A 23,611-nucleotide genomic window follows, 5' to 3' on the forward strand; every position below is an offset into this window, starting at 1 on the left:
AATATTCTTCTTCTTCTTCTTCTTCTTCTTCTTCTTATTATTATTATTATTATTATTGCCAGTTTGGAGAAGCAGCAGGCACCATTCTATAAACCAAATATCACTCTTTTCAAGGCCACCAGACTCCTTTTGCAAAAACATAAATTTTATGTTGCAGGTGATAAGAGTTACTAATCTACCGCTGCCTGGATCGGTTAGTTTCTTTTTGTTATTGTTAACCTTTGGTGAATCTGAACTAACACTTTAAAATACTGAAGTCTCAGAACAACACAAACTAACTAACGGATCAAGGCAGCGGTAGTCCACTTCTTCTAATCTCCTGCAACATAAAATTTCTGGGGTTTTTTTGTCTGGTGGCTCTGGAGAAAGCGATATATAACGGCAGTTTCCCACTGGAACTGGCTGTGTGAAAGTAAGGTAAAGTGATGAAAATGTTCTAAAGACAGCTTACATTTTATACTGATCAAATACCTTTTAATGCTGACCCTGTCCACAGCAGTACATTACTTAACTTCAGTGCTGGTGCTCCTGCTGCTTATCCAAATGAAGGGGGTGGCGACCAACAGCAACTATATGTAATACGCTGAATATGGATAAGTACCTCATACAACCCCACTTCAAATAGTCAAAACTACCCTTTTAAAGTATAAGAAGCAAAAGTACTCATTATGCAGTAACTTGTTACTTAAACTATTAACAAATGAATATGAGTAAAAAGTATAATATTTCCTATTGAAATGTAGTGAAGTGGAAGTAGAGAGTATTGTAAATTGTACTACACAAAGGGGTAAATCTACTTAGTTACTTTCTACCTCTGGGTAGTTTGACAATGAAAATTCAGTTGTGTGAACTGTTTGCACTTGTTCTGGCCCTTCCTTCCATAACTTTTCCTCAATGTTGAGAAAAAACAGAATTGCAGAAAATATTCAGATATGAAAAGTCTGATTTCATCAGTCTGAGGGAACGTTAAAATACATCAGTTTACTGGATTGGGTTGTATAATCAGTATATTTCCTTCTTGTCTCACAGGCTGATGTTGATAAAGCTGTACAGGCAGCTCGTCTCGCTTTTTCTCTGGGCTCCGTATGGAGAAGGATGGACGCCTCAGAGAGGGGTCGTCTGCTGTCCAAACTGGCTGACCTGGTGGAGAGAGACAGTGTCTATCTAGCTGTAAGTTAACCCGATATTCACATTTTTCTTAATCAGTTACTGACACAACGTGCATATGTGCAATAACAAAAGTCCTGTTACTCACATATTACTCCACATTTCATTTTATCTTATTGACATGTTTAATATGTTTAATTTCCTGGTTTTAATGCCCCTTTGTGCCTCCTGCAAAGCACTTTGGGTTACCTCTGTGTTTTAGAAATACAAATAAATATGCTTTGCCTTAAAGAGAGCATATAACTGTAACTTAGGGGCTGTATTTGTAGTTTAGTGTTATCTTAGTGTCACATTTCACCCCCGGGAGAGTGTAAAGGCTGGAACAGTATGGAATTATGTGAGGATCATAAGGTTATATCACATATTTCTCCAACGTCTCCCCTGTCTCTCTTCAGACTATTGAGTCACTGAACAGTGGGAAGCCTTTCCTGCCCACCCTGTTTGTGGACCTCCAAGGAACCATAAAGACACTGAGATACTTTGCTGGATATGCAGACAAGATCCACGGCACTTCCATTCCAATGGGTAAAATCCTTCTCTTAGTACTGCAGCACAGTTTAACTGAAATGGACAGGAAGTAGTCAGAGATTTGAGGTAAAACACTGGATTTTTAGGATCATGTTTGTCTCTGGGGACTTTTTAGAGACGAACATAGTGCTGTTCAGGTGAAATCCCTGCCTCATTTTTATTGGAGCTGGGCAGCGAACCAAAATATTTAGAGTATCAACTGAACTGTGTCTTCAGAAAGTACTGAAAACTGTAGTTCTGTACAGTTCAGACGTGGTGAGAGAAGAGCTGTTTGACTGATAGTACAACAGTATAATAATAGTATGTACCTTGGTGTGTGAAAGTCATTTTTATTCCACAGTCCTTAGCCCAATTTCTACACTTGTCTCTTGTCCCTTGTCTCTGGGAGTGTGTGTGTGTATTCTGTGCGGAGTGCCTCTCTCTACTGGACCGTTGCTTCCTTTTCTCTGCAAAACACAGCTTTTTATTCAGCCGCAAGAAAATAAGATTTGTTCCTCAAATCAGATCTTTAAGACAGACTGTCCACACTGTTGTTTACAAATATTCTCATTGGCTTTGTGTTTCCGGACGTCACCAACCTACCTGCATGGGTTGCAGTGGTAACAACAGGCATCAGTAACTTCATATACTAGTAATGCAGCTTTCCAACATGGAAACATCAGAAATGAAGATCCATCATCTCATCCTCCAAACAATCACATTATCAAGTCATGGTGCAGAACAGACAGACTCCTCCATACCGATCTACCAGTAGCAGCATGAATTCTGATTGCGTATAGAAGGGAACCCTTTATTTGCAGAACTCTTGCAAGATTTATGCATTCATTGTACAAACTAATTATGTTTTAAGATGTGATGACACTGTGGTCTTACTAACTTGTGGTTAGGGTTAAAATGATTACTCACAAGATCTGGCGGGTCCAGGGTTCCCATCTAGATATAACCATGGATTCTGAACAGCTGCTGTGATGCACTTAGGTCACTCTGGATTTGACATTGTCATTGTGTTGCATTGTGAGACGCTTGGGAATCCAATTTGAGCAGCCAGAGTAGCTGGACATCTGGCAAGACACATCTGGCAAAATCAGATTGGAATTTCATTTCAAACCACCTCCAAATATGGCTGAGGTCTAAGTTGCAAAAATTTCTGTTTTATCGCTTCCTTTCTAAAATTAATCTAGATACGCCTGAAAACAACTGTGGGCTGGCAGTCTGGACAATGTCTTTGCCTGTCAAATTAAAAATCATTAGGCAACAAACAAAGTAGTAACTATCTTTAAATTAGCCTGTAAAGTTTCATGACAGGATCTTGCACAGAAGTCACACACTATCATGCTGACAATTGAGCCGTAGACAACACTGAAGTATCATCAACTTTTGAGAAGATGAATTTGTTAGCAAAGTCTTGCTATTAACGCATCCAGCTGTTATAGAGCAACATTAGTTAGTTATTTGGTGCGCTGTTTCTGGCCACCTGAGTTCAATGTTAACTCTCATTTTAACTACTGAGGGAAACATCTTTCTCTTTTGCAGCTAGATGGTCCAATGTGTTCACTAGCTAGTTTGTAACTTTGAGGGTTTTTTTTCTGAAAACAGCTGACAAAACAACAAGCTGAAAGATGCAAAAATGCACTGTGGAGCAGCTCTTTTTAGATTATGTATTGTAATTTCATCTGGCACACATGGCTCATATTGTCCATGAGAGGTTAGGTGTATGTATATAGTGGAATGAAAACAAAAGATTTCATAGAAAAGGAGGTCTACACTCAGCAAAGTAAGGTATCAAATCAAACACTAACATTTATTGTCCTGGGGAGCCTGCCACCAGTGTCGCCCCTCTGAGGCAATTGAATTTGGGGGTGGAAGAGGGGAAAATTGGCTGTCTGTTTCAACAGGAAGCACAAAGAGGAAGTAGAATAAGAGAGAGGACATGAGAAACCTCCTGATACCACTGTATTGTCCCTCTCAAAGCTTCTCTTGTAAGCTGCTGCCAAACCAACCACGGTGAGCATTTTCCCAGGGCTTTGCTTTAAGCTTTATTGCTCTGGTAGACTGTCAGAGAGAATAAACAAGGGTATTCCTGCAGCCTGTATGATGCAAGGCTGTCAGTAACCCTGTTTATTCACCTGTCAGGATGAGATGCAGGACAGAAACCCCTCAGCATCTATCTGACTTGTATGTTGTGCAGAGCTTATTGTGTTAGAGTTGTATCACAGACAGGGTGAAATGAATGGGGAGTGTCACTGTGTGGAGCACCATTGGCTACACACTGTGGTATAGTTTACATTGCTTGTTCCAAATTGAAATATAAGTCATACTTTCAAACAAACCTTGCAGATACTTGAGTTCTTCATGAAAATCTCATGTCTAATAGGTTTATAGTTTTTTATTCTCCAAACAAAAACATTTCTGAAAGACCCAACACCCACTTGGAAAAAGGACATACAAGAATCTTTTCTATAGTTTTGTGTCCATTATTGTATTTTCACTCTATCCCACTGAACATTATTATCTGGCTTGTCATCTACGATTGATCATCCTTGTCCAAATGCAACATGAGCAATGTTTCATCAGCTGACAACTGTTGAAACAAATTCATGCACACATTTCTCAATATCAATTGTTTTTGTGGAGAATGAACAAGCATGGCACACCCTCAGCAAGTACCTCCTTTTACTTAAGTAATGCAAGAAGAATGAGCAAACCTTTCCAGCATAACACCCATCTCCATGACCTAAAACAGTTACACACATGCCTGTGCTGTAGGAGGCTCCAAACGAAATGTAATCTCTCACCAGGGTAAAAGTAAGCAGGAATGTTGCGTGTGGGTTCATTTACAAATTAACATGTTGAGTCAACAACATTGCTGGTATCAGATGTTGACATTTTTCATCGACTTACACTGTTTTCTCTTTGTGTGTGTGTGTGTGTGTGTGTGTGTGTGTGTGTGTGTGTGTGTCCCTTCACAGATGGAGAATATCTGACATTTACCAGATATGAGCCCATTGGAGTTTGTGGACAAATTATCCCTGTGAGTATTAAAGTTCCTACAAGTGACATGCATGATGAATACAAATGGACATAGAAGCTTGAAAAACAGATAAGAGTGACTTGGCTGAGTTTAAAAGAGATTCCGGTGGTTGTAGGCTTTGGGAGTAATGGATTACATCTAACATTAATGTACAAAACAAAAGATGTAATCAGGTTCCAGACGCATTTATTAAAAATGGGGATTATTAACAGGATCACGATTTTAAAATAGATTTTAGCATAAAGAACAATATACCACCATGCACAGTGTTCACACATTACAACACTACACGAGTCTCACAACACCACTTGTTTACAGCTAATTACTAACATTAGCTACACAGACCAAATGCCACAAAAAACAATGACTAACATTAGATAAACAGACCAATCGCTAGAATTAGCTACAAAGAATAATTTTTGATGTTAGCTACAATGACCAACTGCTAACATTAGCTACACTGAACAACCGTTAACATTAGCAACACAGAACAACTTCTAACAATAGCTAAACAGATCAACTGCTAATATTAGCTACATATAACAACCACTAATGTTAGCTACACAGACCAATCCCTAACATTAGATAAACAGCGTGACCGCTAATATAAGATACAAAAAACAACCATTACCATTAGCTACACAGACTATCCATTAACATTAGCAACACAGAACTACCACTAACACTGGCTACACAGAAGCTACACAGATCAACATTAGCTGCATAGACCAACCGCTAACGTTAGCTGCATAGACCAACCATTAATGTTAGCTACAAACATCAACTACTAAGGATAGCTACACAGACCAACCACTAACGTTAGATACACAGAAATCCTGTTAGTTAGCTAACCTTTTGGGACTGAACTGGAAACACAAGCACCAGACTGGTGTAAGACCGTGTCAGCTTACTTGAAGTTGTAATATGAAACATAATGTTACTTAACAAAGTACATTCAAATGCGCATAATTACCGTTATTAATCTAAATGTGCATTCACATATAATACAGAAAGGAATATCTGGACAAACAATTAATAAACCTACAACAAACATAAAATATTACATTAAGCTAAACTATTTCACCACATTTGGTATTGTAGTAATCCAAAAGTGAAATTCAAAAGTAATCAAGTTACATTACTTTAACATGGTAATACATGGGTTAGCTTACTGACTATTTTTTATAAGCAGGTAACTGTATCAGAATACATTTTTAAAGTAACTGTCCCAACCCTGGGTGACTGTTACTCTGGCCTGTTTGTTGAATCACATTCTGCATTTTCCAGTAATTCCCTGACAGTCACTGTTTATTCGGATAAGGCCTGCTGGTAAGCCCCAAAAATAACGGTGCCAGTGAGCTTGAGTAATCGAGAGCGAGAAATGAAAGGCAGTCAGCTAAGGGATTTAACACAGAAGACTGGTGAGAAAGGAGGAAAAGATCAAGGAGAAAGAGACACTGTTGATTGTGCAAGAGTGCAGAAAGCGTGTGGTTCTGCGTTCAGCCCCATGGGCTCCTGTGCAAAGCAGAAATAACACAGGGCTGTGTGTAGTACAGTGATATGGGTTTATTGCACATGTGTTGCAATTTCCCGGCTTTCTCAGAATACTGTGGGAAGAGAAAATACTGTACAAGTGCCGAGAACATTTTCTCACTTGACTTTGTTTAGACAGAGTGAAAATGAGAGTAAGTGACTTAAGAGCGATGAGTTATTGAGCTTGACTTGTGACCACCCAGTGTGTCAGTCAGATGCATGATGTCTTTTTCCGGCGTGTGTGTGTGTGTGTGTGTGTGTGTGTGTGTGTGTGTGTGTGTGTGTGTGTGTGTGTGTCATGCACAGTGGAACTTCCCTCTGATGATGACAGCATGGAAGCTGGGTCCAGCACTCGCATGTGGGAACACTGTTGTCCTCAAACCCGCTGAACAGACGCCACTCACCTGCCTTTACATCGCAGCTCTCGTCAAGGAGGTAACTGACAGAATCACCATGCCAACCACACTGTGTTTGTACGAGTCCAGAATTAATACTGAATAATAACTGAATCAGAATCACTTACAGGTTCCAGTTTGCCAAGAACACAGTGTTCACTGTGAATCTGGCAAACACTTTATTTGGATAGACAAATGTTAGTGTAACCATGAGGCGACAAAAAGCAGATGTTTAAAAGAGTGTCACTTGTCTATCTGGTGCATCTTTTCAGAGTCTGTAATCCTCACTTCCACCCTTAGTTTACAGCAGCCAACAAGTTAAAGGGTCAGTTCATCTAAATCACAACTAAACATATTTTATCACATGCTCATGGTAGAATGTAGCCATGAAATCAATAGAACTTCAACAGAAGTTCGACTGTTGTCCTTAAAGAGATAGTTCACCCAAAAATGAAAATTCAGACATTATCTACTCACCCTCAAGCCGATTGAAGGTTGGGTTTAGTTTTTTAGTCCACAAAACACTGCTGGAGTTTCACAGGAAAGCAGTGTTGTAAAATCTCCCAAACAATGGAAGTGAATGGTGATCAGTGTTCAAACATCAAAAAACAACATAATATAAAACAAAACAAAACATAAAATGGCTCCATACTGCTTGTCTGGAATTATCTAAGTCTCCTAAAGCCCCAACATGCCGTTCACATGCACAGTTTAGACGGTGTGCACGCACATGTGAAAGTGGCTCCAAGTTAAGGATCTACGGTCAAGATTCAGACTAAAAACATGGTGTACATGTCTTTGTAAATGACACACAGTGTAATGTGGACCAGTTAATGTTACACACAGTGTAATGTGGACTAAAAAAAATAAACACAGCCCTTAGTGGACATGAGGGTGAGTAGGTAATGACTGAATTTTCATATTTGGGTGAACTATCCCTTTAAAGCATTCAAAAAATCCACTTTAAAATGTCAATAGCAACATGTCTTTAGTGAAACAATATTCTGGATATAAATAGTAAATAATAATAAATAATGCTCAGGGTAAACCACACACTTCTCCATGAGCAGTTTTCACAGGGACTGAGATAAAAAGGGATGTCAAGTACACCTACAAAACAAATCTTTAACACAGAATCACCATTTTCATGCACCGAGTTTAGTAGCTTTAAGTTGTGGAGCTTCTCACTGGCGACTTAGAGCACCAATACTTCCTTGTTACAAGCTTATTTAAAGAACGCAAATTCCACAGAAACAATCATAATGTTATTTGTGTTGCAAATAGTTGGCTGCTGAGCTATTATGCTGCTTTCCCATCATATCGCTTAAGCACCAGAATGGGAAAAAATGTTCACGTCAGCCATCTTAAGATATGGGGACACCGACAATGTCTCCTACTTGGTGAGAAAGCTACAAACATGTCAACAAACTGTTGGCAGAGCAACTGAAAATGCACTCCCATTGTTAAATCAAAATATTTTTTCATCTGTTCCACAATATGAGAATGCCACAGTGAATGATCTGTCAGTCCAGTCCTGCCCAACCTGGCATGGGAATCTCATTTTATGATCTGTATATTTGATTTGGTATAGATTTACATTTACATTTATCTGTGCTTGGGACTTGCAATTAATTAAGGCTTGTGCATCCCTACTGGCTAAGCTCAAGGATACCTTGACATGTTGACAGCAGCAAGTGGAGATCACACTGCCAACCCTCCAGTCAGTTTTCAAAATAAAAGATCATATGTGGACTTGTGATCAAAAAAAGGACAAAAAATAAACTACTTAACCTATGTGTCCATGATAGAAGGACGAAAATCAATCACATCTGAGCAAGTCAACAAACTCATGTGAGTAAAAGGCTTTGCTTCTGAAATGTTCGTAGTGGGTACATGAAGCCACATGGAGGACGGATCAAAAGTGTGTCACCAACACGACATGCCCAGTGGAATCAAGGCTTTAGTGCTGCTGAGTGTAGCGAGGGTATAAACAGTGACGTCTTCACTTAAAGGTCAAACAAAAAATTCCACTCAGCTATTAGTAGAAAGCAGTGACCAGGGGAAGAGCACTGATGCCCTCCCTCTCCTCGCTCAACCTGGGGGGTTTATATATTAGCATCATCAAGCAGAAACCTACGTCAGGTCATGGGGGAAAACGTTTTTAGATGGCCCTGGGAAAATAGCATTTTGATGGCAGAACATATTTGCTTTGACTCAAATTTGAATTTCAAGGAACACAGCTAGGAAGCTACAGAATATGAAATAATATAAAAATCCCAGAAAACAACAAATGGGCCTGCCCTTTAATTACGTACATACCGAGGCGCATTTAAACAGTTATGATAGCTTAGCTTGGAAAAAAGTGATCAAGCTTCTTAGTTTGTGACTTTGCATCTTTAAACTGAATGAAAAAATTGGAATCAGCAAGTTGAAACTCAATAGGAAGTATCAGTTTAAAGATATCAGAAAAGAGCACAAAGCCAGGGACAAAACTAACAGAGCTTCGCATACAGTGCAGCTAAGGTCAAACATAAAGTATGAATAATTCAAGTGTATAGGTCATTCAAATCCAAAGTGTGGTATCTGTGCAGCAGTCCATTGTTTGGTAGCAACACAGTTAGTGAGTGCAGTTGTGTACAGTAGGGGTAAACACATGAGTAAGTTAAAGAGGACAGGAACAATGCAGCATCACATGTTCATGTACAGAAACCTAATCACACTGTACAAATCTCAGTGTCCACATCCTCCCTGTCTTCCCCCTGCCCTCCCTGGCCTCGCCTCTTTTTGGAGACTATCTGTCTGTTGCCTTCTCCTTTTTGATGTTCTCTCCGTTCTCTGCTGGTAGGGAGGTTGGGTTGGGTCCGGATTCCCCCACACCGCCTGTGGTTTTGCTTGGCTCTGCTGTCATCTCCGCTAAAGCTTGTTTCCTCTCATATTGTTTTGACAGGCTGGGTTTCCACCGGGAGTCATCAATATTTTGCCAGGATTCGGGCCAACGGCAGGAGCTGCGATTGCTTCGCACATGGGCATAGACAAAGTGGCTTTCACAGGATCAACCGAGGTACTTTTCTCTAATAGAGTGGCTCAGATCACCAGCTGCTTAATGCTCGCTTTTGACAGCAAGTGACACTGTGACCAACATGTGCAGAGCATAAGAGCTAGATGGGTAATGAGGGGACGTTGTGTGCCTGTATTGAAGTCTAAATGACAAACATCTTACTTAAGCTGCTGCTGCTGCTGCATGCCCTGTCATTACTTCTCCTGACAGGGGGGTCTGATTTTATCTCACACACACGCACATATTTACACTGTCAAGAGTACAAACACACTCCCTCTCTTCTGTTTCTCTTCTGTAGTCTCTGCTCTATTAAAATGCTCTCTCCAAAATAAGGTTACGAACGTGTTCTTCCTGAGGGACAGAGGTTGCACCTGGAGCCATTTGCCTCTGAAGAACCCTTTTTTGAAGAAAGGGTTTGTTAAAGGTTCTTTCAAAGATTCGCTTCAAAATTGATGAAACTCTTTTATCAAGGGATGTTTGTACCATAATATAAAAGGGTTCTCAGTAGAACCGTCTGGGTGGCTTCTGGATAAAACCATCCAAATATAGAGAGGATCTCAATAGAACCCAGACTATGCACTTGGGATAAAAAAAGGTTTTCAGGAGAACCCACCTTGGTGGATTCTAGATAAATCTTTGGAATAGAAAAATGTTCCCGGTAGAGCCCCACGAGCGTGTTCAAGTTTTTTGGCACCCTTAAATAGAAAGGTTCTGAATAGAACTCCCAGAAAGGGTTTTGAGTTTAACCAATACACCATAGAAGGGTTCTCTGTAGAACCCTTCTCAGGGGTTGTGGGTGAAACCTTTCACAGATAGTTCCAGATGTAACCCTTTATGTTGGTTCTTGGTAGAACTCTCTGGAAAGGTGGAACCCTTTTAAAAGCTTCTAATAGAAACCAAAAAGGGTTCTCCTATGTTAACAAGCTAAAGAACCCTTCATGGTTCTTCTTAGCACCTTTATTTCTAAGAGTGTACCATCAGGATACACGCAGGACAAACCCTTGTAGTGTTGCAGAACAGTGGAACAGTTAATGGAAAGCTAAATCATCGGGACATACCATGTTAGGTGATGAGCGCTCTGAGGTGTTGCGGTCTGAACGCATTCCCCGGGCTGGAGGGAACATCCAGAGTGACAGCAGATTCCTTCTCTGCAGTTCATTTATAAACATCTGTTATTTCTAACTGCAAACTAAGCCCTCTGCTAAAACCATTTACAGCCAACCTAACATAAAATTTATGTTTTGATGGGACCAGCCTGTATTTCACATGTATCTGTAGTACATGAGCCAGGTTTATGTAATGTTCGGATTAGACTTGTGGTTTCTGGAGATGTCTGTTTTGACTCTGGTGGTGTGTTGGAGAAACACTGTGTATATGTGTTTTTAACAACCTCCGATAAGCCCACACAGGTATAGACATCATAGCCAAACAAAGCAAAATTAGACAGTTTGATGAGAGATATATGCAAACATCAGACTGAGGAAGCAGTGTTCTTTAATGACACTGTTTGTTTTCCAATATTTCCATCTGTTTAGTGCATGAATATAATTTGAAGAAGAAAACATGTCAAGTGTCGGGGTGATAATTTAAGTAATTCATAAACTAATAAATGTGAATGAAGAAGATTTTTAGACATGCTAGAAGCATGGTTCTGAGACAGAATCTGGTCAGTCTGTTACTCTACCATTTTTGTCTAAAGCAAAATGTCTTAATAACTATCATGATCCCCAGATAATAATAATAAGACTTTGGTGATCCACTAACTTTTCCCTTAGCACCAACATGAAGTTCATATTTTTGTTTTTTATTCAGATGTTTTGACTATTAGATGGATTTCCATTCACATTACCGACAGTCACGCACACTTCAGAATGAACTGTCATAACTTTTATGGTCTTTGACTTTTTATTTAACATATGGCCAAATTTTTAATTTCTCTAATTCACCAACTTTCGTTAAGACCCTTTCAATCTGCTGCAGGGTTGCCACCCTGACAACCACCTACCTGCAAGAGCATTCCTCTGAACAGTAATGCATTCTTAAAAAGTGGCCGTGGTCGCTGTGGTCTGAGGCTATGATAACTGACAGGTGTTTTGTTTTGTCATAGCATTGGTACAACCAACCCAAAAGTCCACAACACATATAATTCCTTGCAAATATCTTTGTATGAACATGTGTACAGTTAAGTTAGGGAAAAACAAAATGGCGTCATCGCATAAATAATTCTTCCAAAAAACAGTTTCAATCATTGGTTCCACAATGATCAAGTAGAATGTATTGTTTTGTCCTTTGTATATGAATAGCGCTGTGTTGCTCCAGCTCCTTCATGTTTGCCTCTTTCCGACACGTGATGTCTGCTATTTCTTACACCTCCCACTGTGATCGAAACCACCGCATTGACTGGAGGTGGCAAGTTACCATGCAGCCATGTGAAAAGGCCTTGAAAAACTTGCGAGATTCTAAGCAGCTTCTTAAACATTAGCATGTTAGCACTGCCATTGCAAGTGTGTTAGTATGCAGATGTTAGCATTCAGCTCAAAGCATGGATATACCTAAAGGTGCCCTCACATGATAAGAACTTTGTTCTGGGTTCACTGTGAGGTAAGGTGCAGAGAGGCAATGCACAGCACTACAACCAGTACATCCTCGACCATCGGTCTCTCTCTCCTCTGTGCATGTCGCTTTCATAAATCTCTTCTAGCTGCATCGTCACATACAGCTGTTATCTCATTGGTTGCACATTGAATGATCAATGGCAAATGAGGTCAAAAGATCAAGGCTGTTGCAAGGCTGTTAGGGTTAGGGTTAGGTCGTGTTTAGAAGGCAACCCCAGATCTGTGAAAGACCTCACAAGAGTGATCATTTTAACTCAAACCTTTCCCTGTCCCTAACCTTATCCAAGTGTCTTTTTTTGTCCTTAAACATAAGCAGATTTTAACAAAATCATTATCACATTATTAGTAATAATTAGTTTGTATAATGTGCACAATGAAGAAACAACACATAGAAATCTAGGGCAAAAATCTAGACACAACCTGTTCTTACCCCAGTTTCCTTAATTTCCAAACTTGAATATCCCAGTAAATTCTTTTAATTTTCCAGTTTTTTTTTCCATCTACTTGTTTTCTTGTGGTGTTAGTTTGGCTATGTCTGTTTCTTAAATATGCCTGCTTAAGATACAATCGTTTCATTGTTTTAACCAGTTATTCACAACTTCAGATTCAAAAACACAAGTTGAAATATGGTAACAAAACATGTAAAACACCCTCAAAGATTTCTGAACTCTCTCTTGGCTCTATAGCTTCATCTAAACTGCCCAACAGACTAATCAGAACTAATCGTGGCTGCTATTGATCCACATAAACTATATCTGAAATACTGACCTACTTAACAATAGAAAATTAAATAGTAGAAAATATGAAGCATTTACAAACATTCAAGTGTATGACAGGCTTTAACATTGAGTCTATATGATTTTCCAGCACACTAGAGCATAAAATATCCTTTTTCCCACACACACACAGACACAGACACACCCAATCAGTGCGTGCACGCGAGCTCGCATAAATGCACCTTCTAACACAAACATCTTCTTTGTTTTATCATCTCGTCCTGATTGAACATTTCCTTTGTGAGTGGCCCAGTTTTTTTTTTTTTACTAGTTTTCCTGTTGTTTCATGTGATCTGGAGTCAATTACTGCGAGAACGAGCCAGTGCTGTAAGAAACGGCTGATGCCCAGACAGTGAGTCACTGCACTGTAGTAGCAGGGGTGGGGGTATGCTGGCGACCACAGCATCTCCTCACAGGGTGGAAGGTGGTGGCGTAGCTACAGGTGGATTTTAGGACTACAGCTCATCCTTGTACTGACTCACATGTGACTGTGACTCCACACAGAGGAGTCTCTCGCAGCCCAGCGTGTTTCCTTTACCCCTGAATAAACACACGCTAACCTCCCCTTAGTCAGCCTCTTTGTGTTTCTGATCAAAGACAGACAAAACACATCAGAAACAAGAAGCTCAGCCAAGGATTGTGTTGTTTTTATACAGCCTCGGTACCAGCCACAGCTGGGGGGGGGGGGGTGATTCTGCTCTATTCTATTGTTTTCTATTATATCTTAGCGTCTTAAAGCGACTCATACACAAGAGAAGATAGTGAGATGAGTCTTTTCCATGTTAGAGGTGGGGGTTTTTTGGTTGGACATTGAGAGGGTATTTTTCCATTTTATCGGTCAGTTCTCTTGGAAAATAAAACAGATTGAGTGAGTAACAGGAAGATGAATTCTTGTTTAGGGTGTAAGGCTGTGAGGGAGGTTTGTTGGGTTTCTCAGGCTTGTTATCTTGTCGGTATCTACAATGTGTCGTAACGTGGAAAAGATATCAGTTAAAGCAGCAAAATTATTCCACTGTTGAGACTTTTTACTGTACTGTAACGACCACATCATTACCATGATGGCCATATTCTTTTACTATTAAGGGATAGTTTGAAATGTTGGGAAATACATGCATTTTCTTTCTTGCTGAGACTTTGATCTCACATCTGTACATTAGATATTAGCATGAAGACAAGAAACGAGAAATGGGAAAAGCACCTCTTATTCTCGGTAATGTTGCAATTCATATAAAAGCAGATATGGTTTTAGTGGGGGTTGTGTGCAATCAGGGAGTTGTAGAGGTGCTGGTAGGTGAAGAGGTGCTGGTTTGGACCATAAACACATATATGTAGATGCCGCATTGAACGCTTGCTGCAATGTCAACATTGTCGGACTGAGCAAGACTCACCTGTGAACAAAGGCATGCAGTTTTTTCTGGATAAAAAGCACTAAAATGTTAACATCTCTCAATTTCAATTAGTTGTTTTTTTCTTTCAATGGTTTATGATCTACATGGAACAAGGAAACTTTTTTTTTCCTAACAAACTCCATGTAGAACCCTTGAAAATAAGAACAACTAACCGAAATCAGTTGAGAAGGGTAAACATTATAGTGCTGTTCATCCAGAAAAATGGCAAATCCCCCATTTACTTGTATTTGTCTGCAGTCTTGCCCTGCCCTGTGTGGCACGATGTTGACATACCATCCAAAGGCCGTTGCAGCGTTTATGTATATATGTCAGTGGTTTGGATAGAGCCAGGCTAGCTGTTTCACACTGTCTCCAGTCTTTGTGCTAAGTTAACTGCTGGTTCTAGTCTAGTCCACCAAACAACAGGGACTGGTTAATGCTGCACTGTGATCAGAGACTCAAGTGTAGCTTAGTGTTTGTGTTTACAGAAGCAGCAATGTATGTATGTTCTCATCATGCCTCTTATTAATGTGTACAGACAAAGAATACTCACAGAGACTGGTTGTTAAAGCTATAGCTATAGATGGTGGTGCAACAAATGAGTTCTACTTTACATCATAGCTAACTAACAAGTTTGCAATCTTTGTCGCTTGTCATTAAAATCTGTCACCGGAGACTATGAATCAGAGTAAACTTGTTTTGTTTAGGTGCTATTAGTGTGATGAAATGAAATATGCAGTAAATCAATCTTAAACTGCTTCATTATGATACAAATGTCATAACATGGTAACGCAAAATTCAAAAATGAATGCAGACGTGATGTTCACTGTGAGTTATTACAAAAGTTTTGAGTGACTGCTAGTCTATTTTCATACCATAAGAAAAAGAATGAAAATCAATGGCTGCCAGGAAGAAATACATTTAAAAAAATCTAAACTTTATAGCTTGTGTTTAAAAATGTAAAGTACACATGGGTTACAGCTAAAGGTGCAGCAAGTCATTCTAGAGACAGATAGTTGATTGTTGAGTCTCATTCCCAAGTCATCAAATACAGATGCTTTGGGACAGAGCCACCGACCCATAGCACTGGTATTTGACAAACTGGGAATGAGGCTCAATAATCAGATTTTTATCGACCTGTAAGTTGGTCAAAGTCTCCTGTCCAGGGCTAGATTTTGTAGAGCATGAAAACAGAGCAACAGTCTAGTTTTCTCTCAGACCACCTGAATTTCAATATGCTTAAAGCTTGTTGCCCAGTTATCCAAAAAATAAACTGCCTAACCCAACTTTAAAGAGTTAAAACTTGCAAAGACATTGGTGTGGTCCTTGAGGATGGGTCACATGTGATTTTATTTTGTGACCTTATCACGCAGTCTTCTTAAATGTTTTATTTATTGTTTTTCATTTTGTTATGTGATATTATCACTCTTGATAAGGAGTAAAGAGGAAATGGGGATGATAAGAAAAGCCACAGAAAATCCCTCGCTGTCTTGTATATTGACACACAAGACTCTCTTCATACCAACCCCCCCTCTCTATCTCAGATAGTCAGATCAGAGGACACCACCCACACACCTTGTGGTCGCTTCTTCCTGCCCTTCATTAGACATCAGAAACATTATTTTATTTTCCTGTTGTTGTCTCCAGAAACCTGTAATAGATCCTGTGTGTTTGCAGAACTCACGTTTCAGCTGGCCTACCGGTGCATTCCCTGTTTGGAGCTCACCAACCTCTTTAAGCTATTTAATGGCTCCAGCTGATTTACTGATCTGGCCGCGGGCCTGCATCGCTGTGAGTAAACCCCTGATCTGTTTCCTCTGCTAGGTCGGCAAGCTGATCCAAGAAGCAGCTGGGAAGAGTAACCTGAAGAGAGTGACGCTGGAGCTGGGAGGAAAGAACCCCAACATCATCTTTGCAGACGCTGATTGTAAGTTTAAATGTTTTATTCAGTGCTCCAGTTACCTGTCATCCTCACCATGTGGCCCGTCACTATTGTTGTTTTGTTTAAGTTCCACTGTCAGTGGATAAACACACATGGACTGACAATCTTAAAATGCTCACAAGCTTTGTAGTGCTATGAAAACCAGTGGATGGATGGCTTCCATATAAATTCTAAGTGGCTCACCAAACTGGGGGTGCCGAGGCTTTCAAATGCTTTCAGCAGCCGTGAGAGGGGCTCCCCAAGGCCTGTAAATCAGGAGAATGGACCCTGACTCAATCGGGTGCTTTAGCCGAGACCCATAAATCACGGGGGTCCGTTAACCCTTCGTGCGCAACAGCAGGGTCCTGTCTCTCAGGTGTCAGGTATCAGATTTGCACAGGATAGCTCCAATAAATATTGGGACAAATACTACTACATACTTTTGTTAAAAAACAAAATGATGTTTTTGAATGCAGATATGCTGATAATAATTTATTTTAACATTAAAATTCTGGCTGTGAAATAAGACTTAAAGGCACAATGTGTAACATTTGCACATTTAAAAAGGAGTACAGCAGTCCAAATAATGAGTTGGAGCCAAAGATTCTTTATTAAAAAGGTTGAAATCCTTTTGAATACACAGTCTATGGTTAAAGCAAGTTATTTCCCCCTGCCCCCTCCTCTCCAGACTCAAGGAAGCTTAGGCAGGCTGCAGGAAGGTGCGGGGGCACAAGATAAGTTGATCAGCTGTTTATAACTGTCAGTTATCTGTCGATGTAAAGCTCAGGCTGTTATCCTGAAAACAAAAGCCCACTGTTCTGAAAATACACACTCTGAAGTTGGAGTTCAGTGACTGCCTGCCTTACTGTCTGCCAGACTTCATTTACATATTGCTCAGTTACACCATTATAAATATCTACTCCTTCTAAAAGATTTTTAATGATTTCTTACAACTCATGAGCAGACACTTAATCTGACCTCTAATTAACATGAAATGGTAACAGTATTTTTACTTTGCATGTTTCTGAAATTTCTGATGACATATCATGGTCATTTTATGGTTTATTATAGTAAATATATTACAGATTTGTCCTTTAATATTTATTATTTAAATATATATTCTCCCACTGTAGTATTTTTAATAGAATTTTTTTTTTATCTAACTATCGATTAACCAAAATCTCTTACTTCCACAGTGGATCTGGCTGTAGAACAGGCCCATCAGGGTGTGTTTTTCAACGCAGGCCAGTGCTGCACGGCAGGCTCTCGCATCTTTGTGGAGGAGCCCATATATGATGAGTTTGTTCGAAGGAGTGTGGAGAGAGCCAAGAGGAGGATAGTTGGCAGCCCCTTTGATCCCACGACTGAGCAGGGTCCACAGGTGAGCTCAACAGCTGCTTTATCTTTTCCTTCGCTTTCAAAATGTTTGTTTCTCTACCTCTATTTAATTGTCTTCTCTTTTCCGGCCTCTCATATAATGTATGGCCTCCTCCCCCACAGATCAGCCGGGAGCAGCAGAATCGTGTGTTGGAGTTCATCCAAAGCGGCATCAGTGAAGGGGCCAAGCTGGAGTGTGGAGGCAAAGCTCTGGGCTTGAAAGGGTTCTTCATTGAACCCACTGTTTTCTCTAATGTGCGAGATGACATGCGCATCGCCAGAGAGGAGGTAAGATGATAAAGAACAGGGATTTTGGTAACTCCACCACAACTAATGCATGTGTACTGTGTGAAAAGCAGTGGTGGAAGAAGTAATCTTTACTCAAGTTCAAGTAGTAATACCACAATATAAAAATACTTCATTCAAGTCAACAGTTTAATCTACAGCTATGCATTGTATTCTATAATGTCATTCTGTGTTTGTCATGTTGCTGTCCTGTCACTGTCCACATATCTCTATAAAGTCAACTTCTCATGAGCTCAGAAAAACAGCTCTGTTCATCAGGGTACATCTGCCTGCATGTTCTTGTCATATTTTGGTCCCTTGCCATGATTTTACTGATTTCTGACTGTGCTTTTTGCAACAAATCCAAGAGGGTTTTTAAATAGCTTGTTTAGTTTATGATTTTCACTGGAAGGGAAAGTAATGAAAAATTGTACTCTAAAACTCTACGACTAAAGCTGTTGAATAAACATTACAATATTTGCCACTGTGATTTAGTGGGATGAGGTTGCTTAAAAAAGAAATACTCAAGTAAAGTACAAGTACCTCAAATTTGTATTTAAGTACAGCACTACACTGTACTGTTACATACCACCTCTGAAAGTCAGTGCCCTGTGTATAAATATAAGTGAAAGTGTTATTAGCTAAATATACTGAAAGTACCAAAAGTAAAACATTAGACATTAATAATTAAGCACCAGCAGCATTTAATGTTGTAGTTGCCTGAGGTGGAACAAATATTAACCACTTTATATTCTGTTGAGTAGTTTAACAATCTCTAAAAATGCTTTCTCATTTTTTTGTTGGTCTTATGCCTTGTATCTAAAACTTGAACCTGCAGAGAAATTAGTGATTAAAATTGTGAAGTAAGTGTAAAAGAAGTACAATAATTCCCTTTGAACTGTGAGACAAAAAGAAGCATGAAATGGAAATCAAGTAACGTACCTCAAATTGTATGTAAGTACAGTACTTAAGTAAATGTACTTATGTCACTTCCCACCATAGGTGAAAATACTGGATAAAATTGTAATGAGAGATGATTGGTGGTAACCCTATCCTTAACCCTCCATGTCTCTTTATGTATGAGTAGTAGTAAATATATACAAGCGAGAAGGGAGCTCAGAGAGTGCAGACCTCCACGAAGGCCAAATACCCTCCTGAGGTGGCTGTTATGTTTTATTTTATGTTTAGTTGTGTCACACCATTGACTTTAATTACAATGGTGTTGGGCACTTAACAGGAGTGAAAAATAATTTGTTTATCTGTCCTGTGATTTGGATCCATTTTCAGGCTATACATTCTTCTGTAATCCCGCTAACAAACAGGCAAATAAAAAGACAAACAGATCAAGAACTGTCACTGAAAACCAAACTTCCTTGGAAGAAGTAATAAGCTGAATGCCTGACAGGTTTTGATATCTGTATCCAACCTTTATATTTTTCTCTTTTTACAGATTTTTGGCCCAGTCCAGCAGATCATGAAGTTCAAAACTATCGAGGAAGTGATAGAAAGAGCCAACAACACAGATTATGGTTTGGTTGCGGCTGTTTTCACCAGTGACATCAACAAAGCCATGACCATATCCACAGCCATGCAGGCTGGCACTGTCTGGTAAGTTTCATCTGCTGTGTGTTTCTTTAGCTGCAATCAGTAATATTTTTCATGTGGGAAGTATCAACCATTTCAGACTCTGGCATCCAGAAACTGTAAACTGGCAATGTGCCACCTCACTATCATTACACAAGCCGCAAAGAAATGTTTTCCTTCCTTTTTTTTCACTTTTTTCCCCACAGCTCAGACATTCAAGATATAAAAATATCAAACCAACATGCCAGTGCAAGACAACAATGCAAAACTTAGATTGTAAATGTAAACTGACACCCTCATTTTATAATTTGTATAAATCAAATGGTCATAAAATGTTTGTTCTTGAGTTCACCTAGAATTGTTTTGTTTCTTTTTGTAATTAGCTGCAGATGGCTATAAGTAGGGGTGGAAGTATAGCTAACATACAGCATCTGCCAAGAATTTTTCACCACTTGTCATACTTGACTGCAATCCTCTGCAAGCTGAGGAAACATTTTTCTACTTTGTCCTTCCTTCTTGATACCGCTCAATCACCATCCCACTTCTCTTCCTCTGTTGAGGATTTTGTTTGGTACTTTTAAAACTTTCTTACCATTTTTTCTTTGTTGACAAATCCTGCCTCTTTCAAACAATATTCTGACACTGCTGACAACAACCGCTTCTTACAATGTAAAGATATTTGGGTGTGACTGCAGACAACTAGCTGTGTCTCTAGTTGTCCCCTGATCTTATAGATATGACTCTTGCAGTAGCTGTTGACTCAGATTCAGATGATTTGGCTTTTACAGCCTCACGAAACCACACTGACCTTTTCCAGTACGCCATGCTTTATTCACTTAACATTCACTTAACACTTAACTGAAAAAAATCATTATTGCAGAACAGTTTCTAAGTCAACATTCATGTCTTAACTTAAACTAAGAAAAGTATATTATACAAGAACCCAAACCCACCTAACTTTAAGGTAACTTTTCCACCAGGTAATGTTAGCTAACTTAATCGACTCTGTCTGCTTAGCCCACTCTCTTTCTTTTATTTACCAAGTTAGTGTTGCTGTAAATTTCCCAAAAAGAACATCTTTGAAATTCTCTGCAGATGTTACCAACACTTCTGACTTATCTGTCTTATCCCATTGTTATTTTTGCTTGCTCTATGTTTTTCTTTTCAATACAAAAAAATCAACGGTTACAAAGTTGTTTAGCTCAGTGAGATGAGAAAATTATTGTTGGTTGCTGGGTAACAGAGGGGGAAAGCTGATCAGTGATTTTGGATCGTGTGTTTAGGATTTCCTCACTTCAGATAAAATGGGATGATGTAAGATATCATACATCAAGTTAGTTAGGATTTGCTTCTATAATACCATACTGGGTAAACTCATATGTAAGACACTTCCTATCTCTTCCATTTTCCTTTTTTTAGTAAAATCCAATATTTACTCCTCTTTGTTTTCCTCTTTGGTTTTTGTACAGATTAAACAAACTGGATATAATATATTAGTTGTTTCCTCATGTTTCCAGTCTTTTAATCTGTCTGTTAATCCAAGCTAACGGCTGTTGGCAATATTGTCACATATACTGTACAAATCTACAAATGTTAGACAATAAAAGCAGCAAATGTTTCTCTTTCATCCCTTAATATCTGCTCTCTTCTGTAAACTGTATCCAAATAGCCATGTTTACTCATCATAATCATTTTTGAATCTTCTGTCTCCCTATATTAAAGGGTAGATCCATGTTTTTGTTTCTTTTTTGAGGTTTTTGTATCATTCTGTAGCTTCTTCTGTATTAAAATCTGAACAATTAAATATTGGATGAAGTACATATATTTTAGCATAAAAATGCTATTTTCCCAAGCCTTTCAAAACCCATTTTCTCACGAAACCTGACATAGATTTCTGATGATAATGTCGCAACATTGGTTGATGAAGTGCACCAGTGCTGTAACCTACGTCACTGCTTTTTGCTAAAAGCTGAGTGGGAGTTTTACTTGAAAAACCTGGGAAAAAATGCAGATGGAGTCCCCCTTTAATGGGTTACTATAAAAGAATGCTTTGACTTAATCTGTTGCGGTAAATTGACCAGTCATTCATGTATCACAGCACTGCCATCCCTCCCAGGATCTTCTCAGAGTTTTGTCCAGTTTGCCCCATTTTTCTCAGACTTTGTCTTTGTCTTTCCTGAACTCCCAAAGTGTTTCTACTCTACTTCAACTTCAATCTTCTGAGCATCCATTCACTCTTTCCATCCCAGGCTGCCACAGTTAGTAAATTCACAAATATACAACCTGACAACTTTCAGCTGTGTTTGCTAAATAATAATGGAATTATGTTGTTAAATCCAGAGGGTTTCAAAAATAGCCATGACAATACATTTTTACTGAAAGCAGCTGTTATACTACTGCTTTGGACAAAGTTATGCACCGTTTTATAATGGCAAACCACATGAGTCAAACACACAAGAGTGATCAGTGTTTTGTGTATTTCCCAGGATAAACTGCTTCAACGCTCTGAGCACACAGTGTCCATTTGGCGGATATAAAATGTCTGGCAATGGACGTGAATTGTGAGTATGACTTGGTCGCATGCCCACTGAATATTACTGATACTGACTTTGTGTTTTGAAAACCTACTTTCCAAAATTGCTTAACATCACATAAATCTTTATCTAAGAGGATACTGCAGTATTTCTGCATCAGGACCCTCCGGCAGTGTATACACCATATTTCATGACAGTTTAAACAAATGAGCAGCATTGTAACTATTTCCTGTTGTGTTTTTTCAGGGGAGAAAGCGGTTTGAAGGAGTACTCAGAGGTGAAGACCATCACGATGAAGATGGTCGCCAAGAACTCTTAAGGCAGCCACACTCGTTGTTTGGGAGAAGGTAGCGTCTTCCTCATCACTGACACCGCCTCTCGTCGGTCCGTCCATGGTGGCAAACCACATTAACCATCAAAACGAGTTATCTCCATGGTAACTACAGGCTGTGACCACTCGCTGCCCTCCCAGTTCCTCCATCAACTCTGCATCACTCGCCACGGACAGTCAGCCAATCCCTGTCCAGCTATCTATGAGTTTGTGGACTGTCACTAGTCTAACTGACGACCACTGAACTACCCCCATAATGTATACCTCCTCCACTAACTACACTAAAGCACTCACAGAGACGATGGGGGAGGCTGTTCTGACTGCAAACCCCAATAACAACCCCCCTCCCAGCCGCTACACCCTGATCCTCACCCCCCCCCAAACCCCCAGATGCTGGATGCTCAGAGACTCAGTCGCCGCACTTGCAATCGACCCTTTACTAGCAACTTGTCATGCGCTGGGAGGCAGTTTTTCTTTGTACTGTGCGGTATGATCGTCAAAAACCTCATGTGTCATTGTCTTGGTAGAATTTATGCAAGCATGTCAGCTCATTCAAGACCACTGATGTTGTCAGCTTCAGATATGAATGGATGAAATGTTAATTCAGAATTAAAATTGATTTCTAATTGTCTTTGTTTATATTTTAGCTTGTATGACTTAACACTGTATGTCAACCTTTGACTGATGTAAACGTGAAGATTTTAACCTCTTTAAAAGCATTTTACTCTCACCTGCTAAAAGAGGAGTAGATGTATTTTAAACATTATGTAACTGATTTTCATTGATGTCCATCTATGTTTATGTTTATACAATCATATGCTATGAAATTATAAAATGACCATAGTTTTTTTTTCAGTAAAAACTTTTTTTTTACTGGAGTGCTGTTTTTCCCTGAGTGTTCACTACATTATCAGGACTCAGAGTCCACAGTCTGCTCAAGAGCCAGGCCTAAAAAAATGAGATGAGTTAGATTTAAGAGGAAGAGAATCAGTATTAGTGCCAGGCATAAGGTAAAAACAGGGTGGCTATTTGCACCCCAGTGTGAAAAGGCACACGACAACTTATTTGGTTCTTCATACTCTACCCTC

The 23,611-nt window shown here is 39.4% G+C and overlaps 1 protein-coding gene across 1 annotated transcript in view; it reads left to right on the top strand.

The window, feature by feature from the left end:
• Nucleotides 1-23,401, top strand: part of aldh1a2 (aldehyde dehydrogenase 1 family, member A2) — a 37,322-nt gene extending 13,921 nt beyond the window's left edge. Inside the window, exons 3-13 of the mRNA XM_084717775.1 lie at nucleotides 1,030-1,170; nucleotides 1,563-1,692; nucleotides 4,665-4,726; nucleotides 6,566-6,694; nucleotides 9,602-9,715; nucleotides 16,316-16,418; nucleotides 17,609-17,793; nucleotides 17,913-18,077; nucleotides 19,525-19,682; nucleotides 22,145-22,219; nucleotides 22,439-23,401. Coding sequence (XP_084573901.1) covers nucleotides 1,030-1,170; nucleotides 1,563-1,692; nucleotides 4,665-4,726; nucleotides 6,566-6,694; nucleotides 9,602-9,715; nucleotides 16,316-16,418; nucleotides 17,609-17,793; nucleotides 17,913-18,077; nucleotides 19,525-19,682; nucleotides 22,145-22,219; nucleotides 22,439-22,511 — 1,335 coding nt within the window. The 3' untranslated portion in view covers nucleotides 22,512-23,401. The remainder of the gene's footprint in view (nucleotides 1-1,029; nucleotides 1,171-1,562; nucleotides 1,693-4,664; nucleotides 4,727-6,565; nucleotides 6,695-9,601; nucleotides 9,716-16,315; nucleotides 16,419-17,608; nucleotides 17,794-17,912; nucleotides 18,078-19,524; nucleotides 19,683-22,144; nucleotides 22,220-22,438) is intronic.
• The last annotated feature ends 210 nt before the right edge of the window (nucleotides 23,402-23,611 follow it).

This window comes from Lutjanus erythropterus, chromosome 1, assembly GCF_056507025.1.
Source record: "Lutjanus erythropterus isolate fLutEry1 chromosome 1, fLutEry1.hap2, whole genome shotgun sequence".
Classification (NCBI taxonomy): Eukaryota; Metazoa; Chordata; class Actinopteri; order Lutjaniformes; family Lutjanidae; genus Lutjanus; species Lutjanus erythropterus.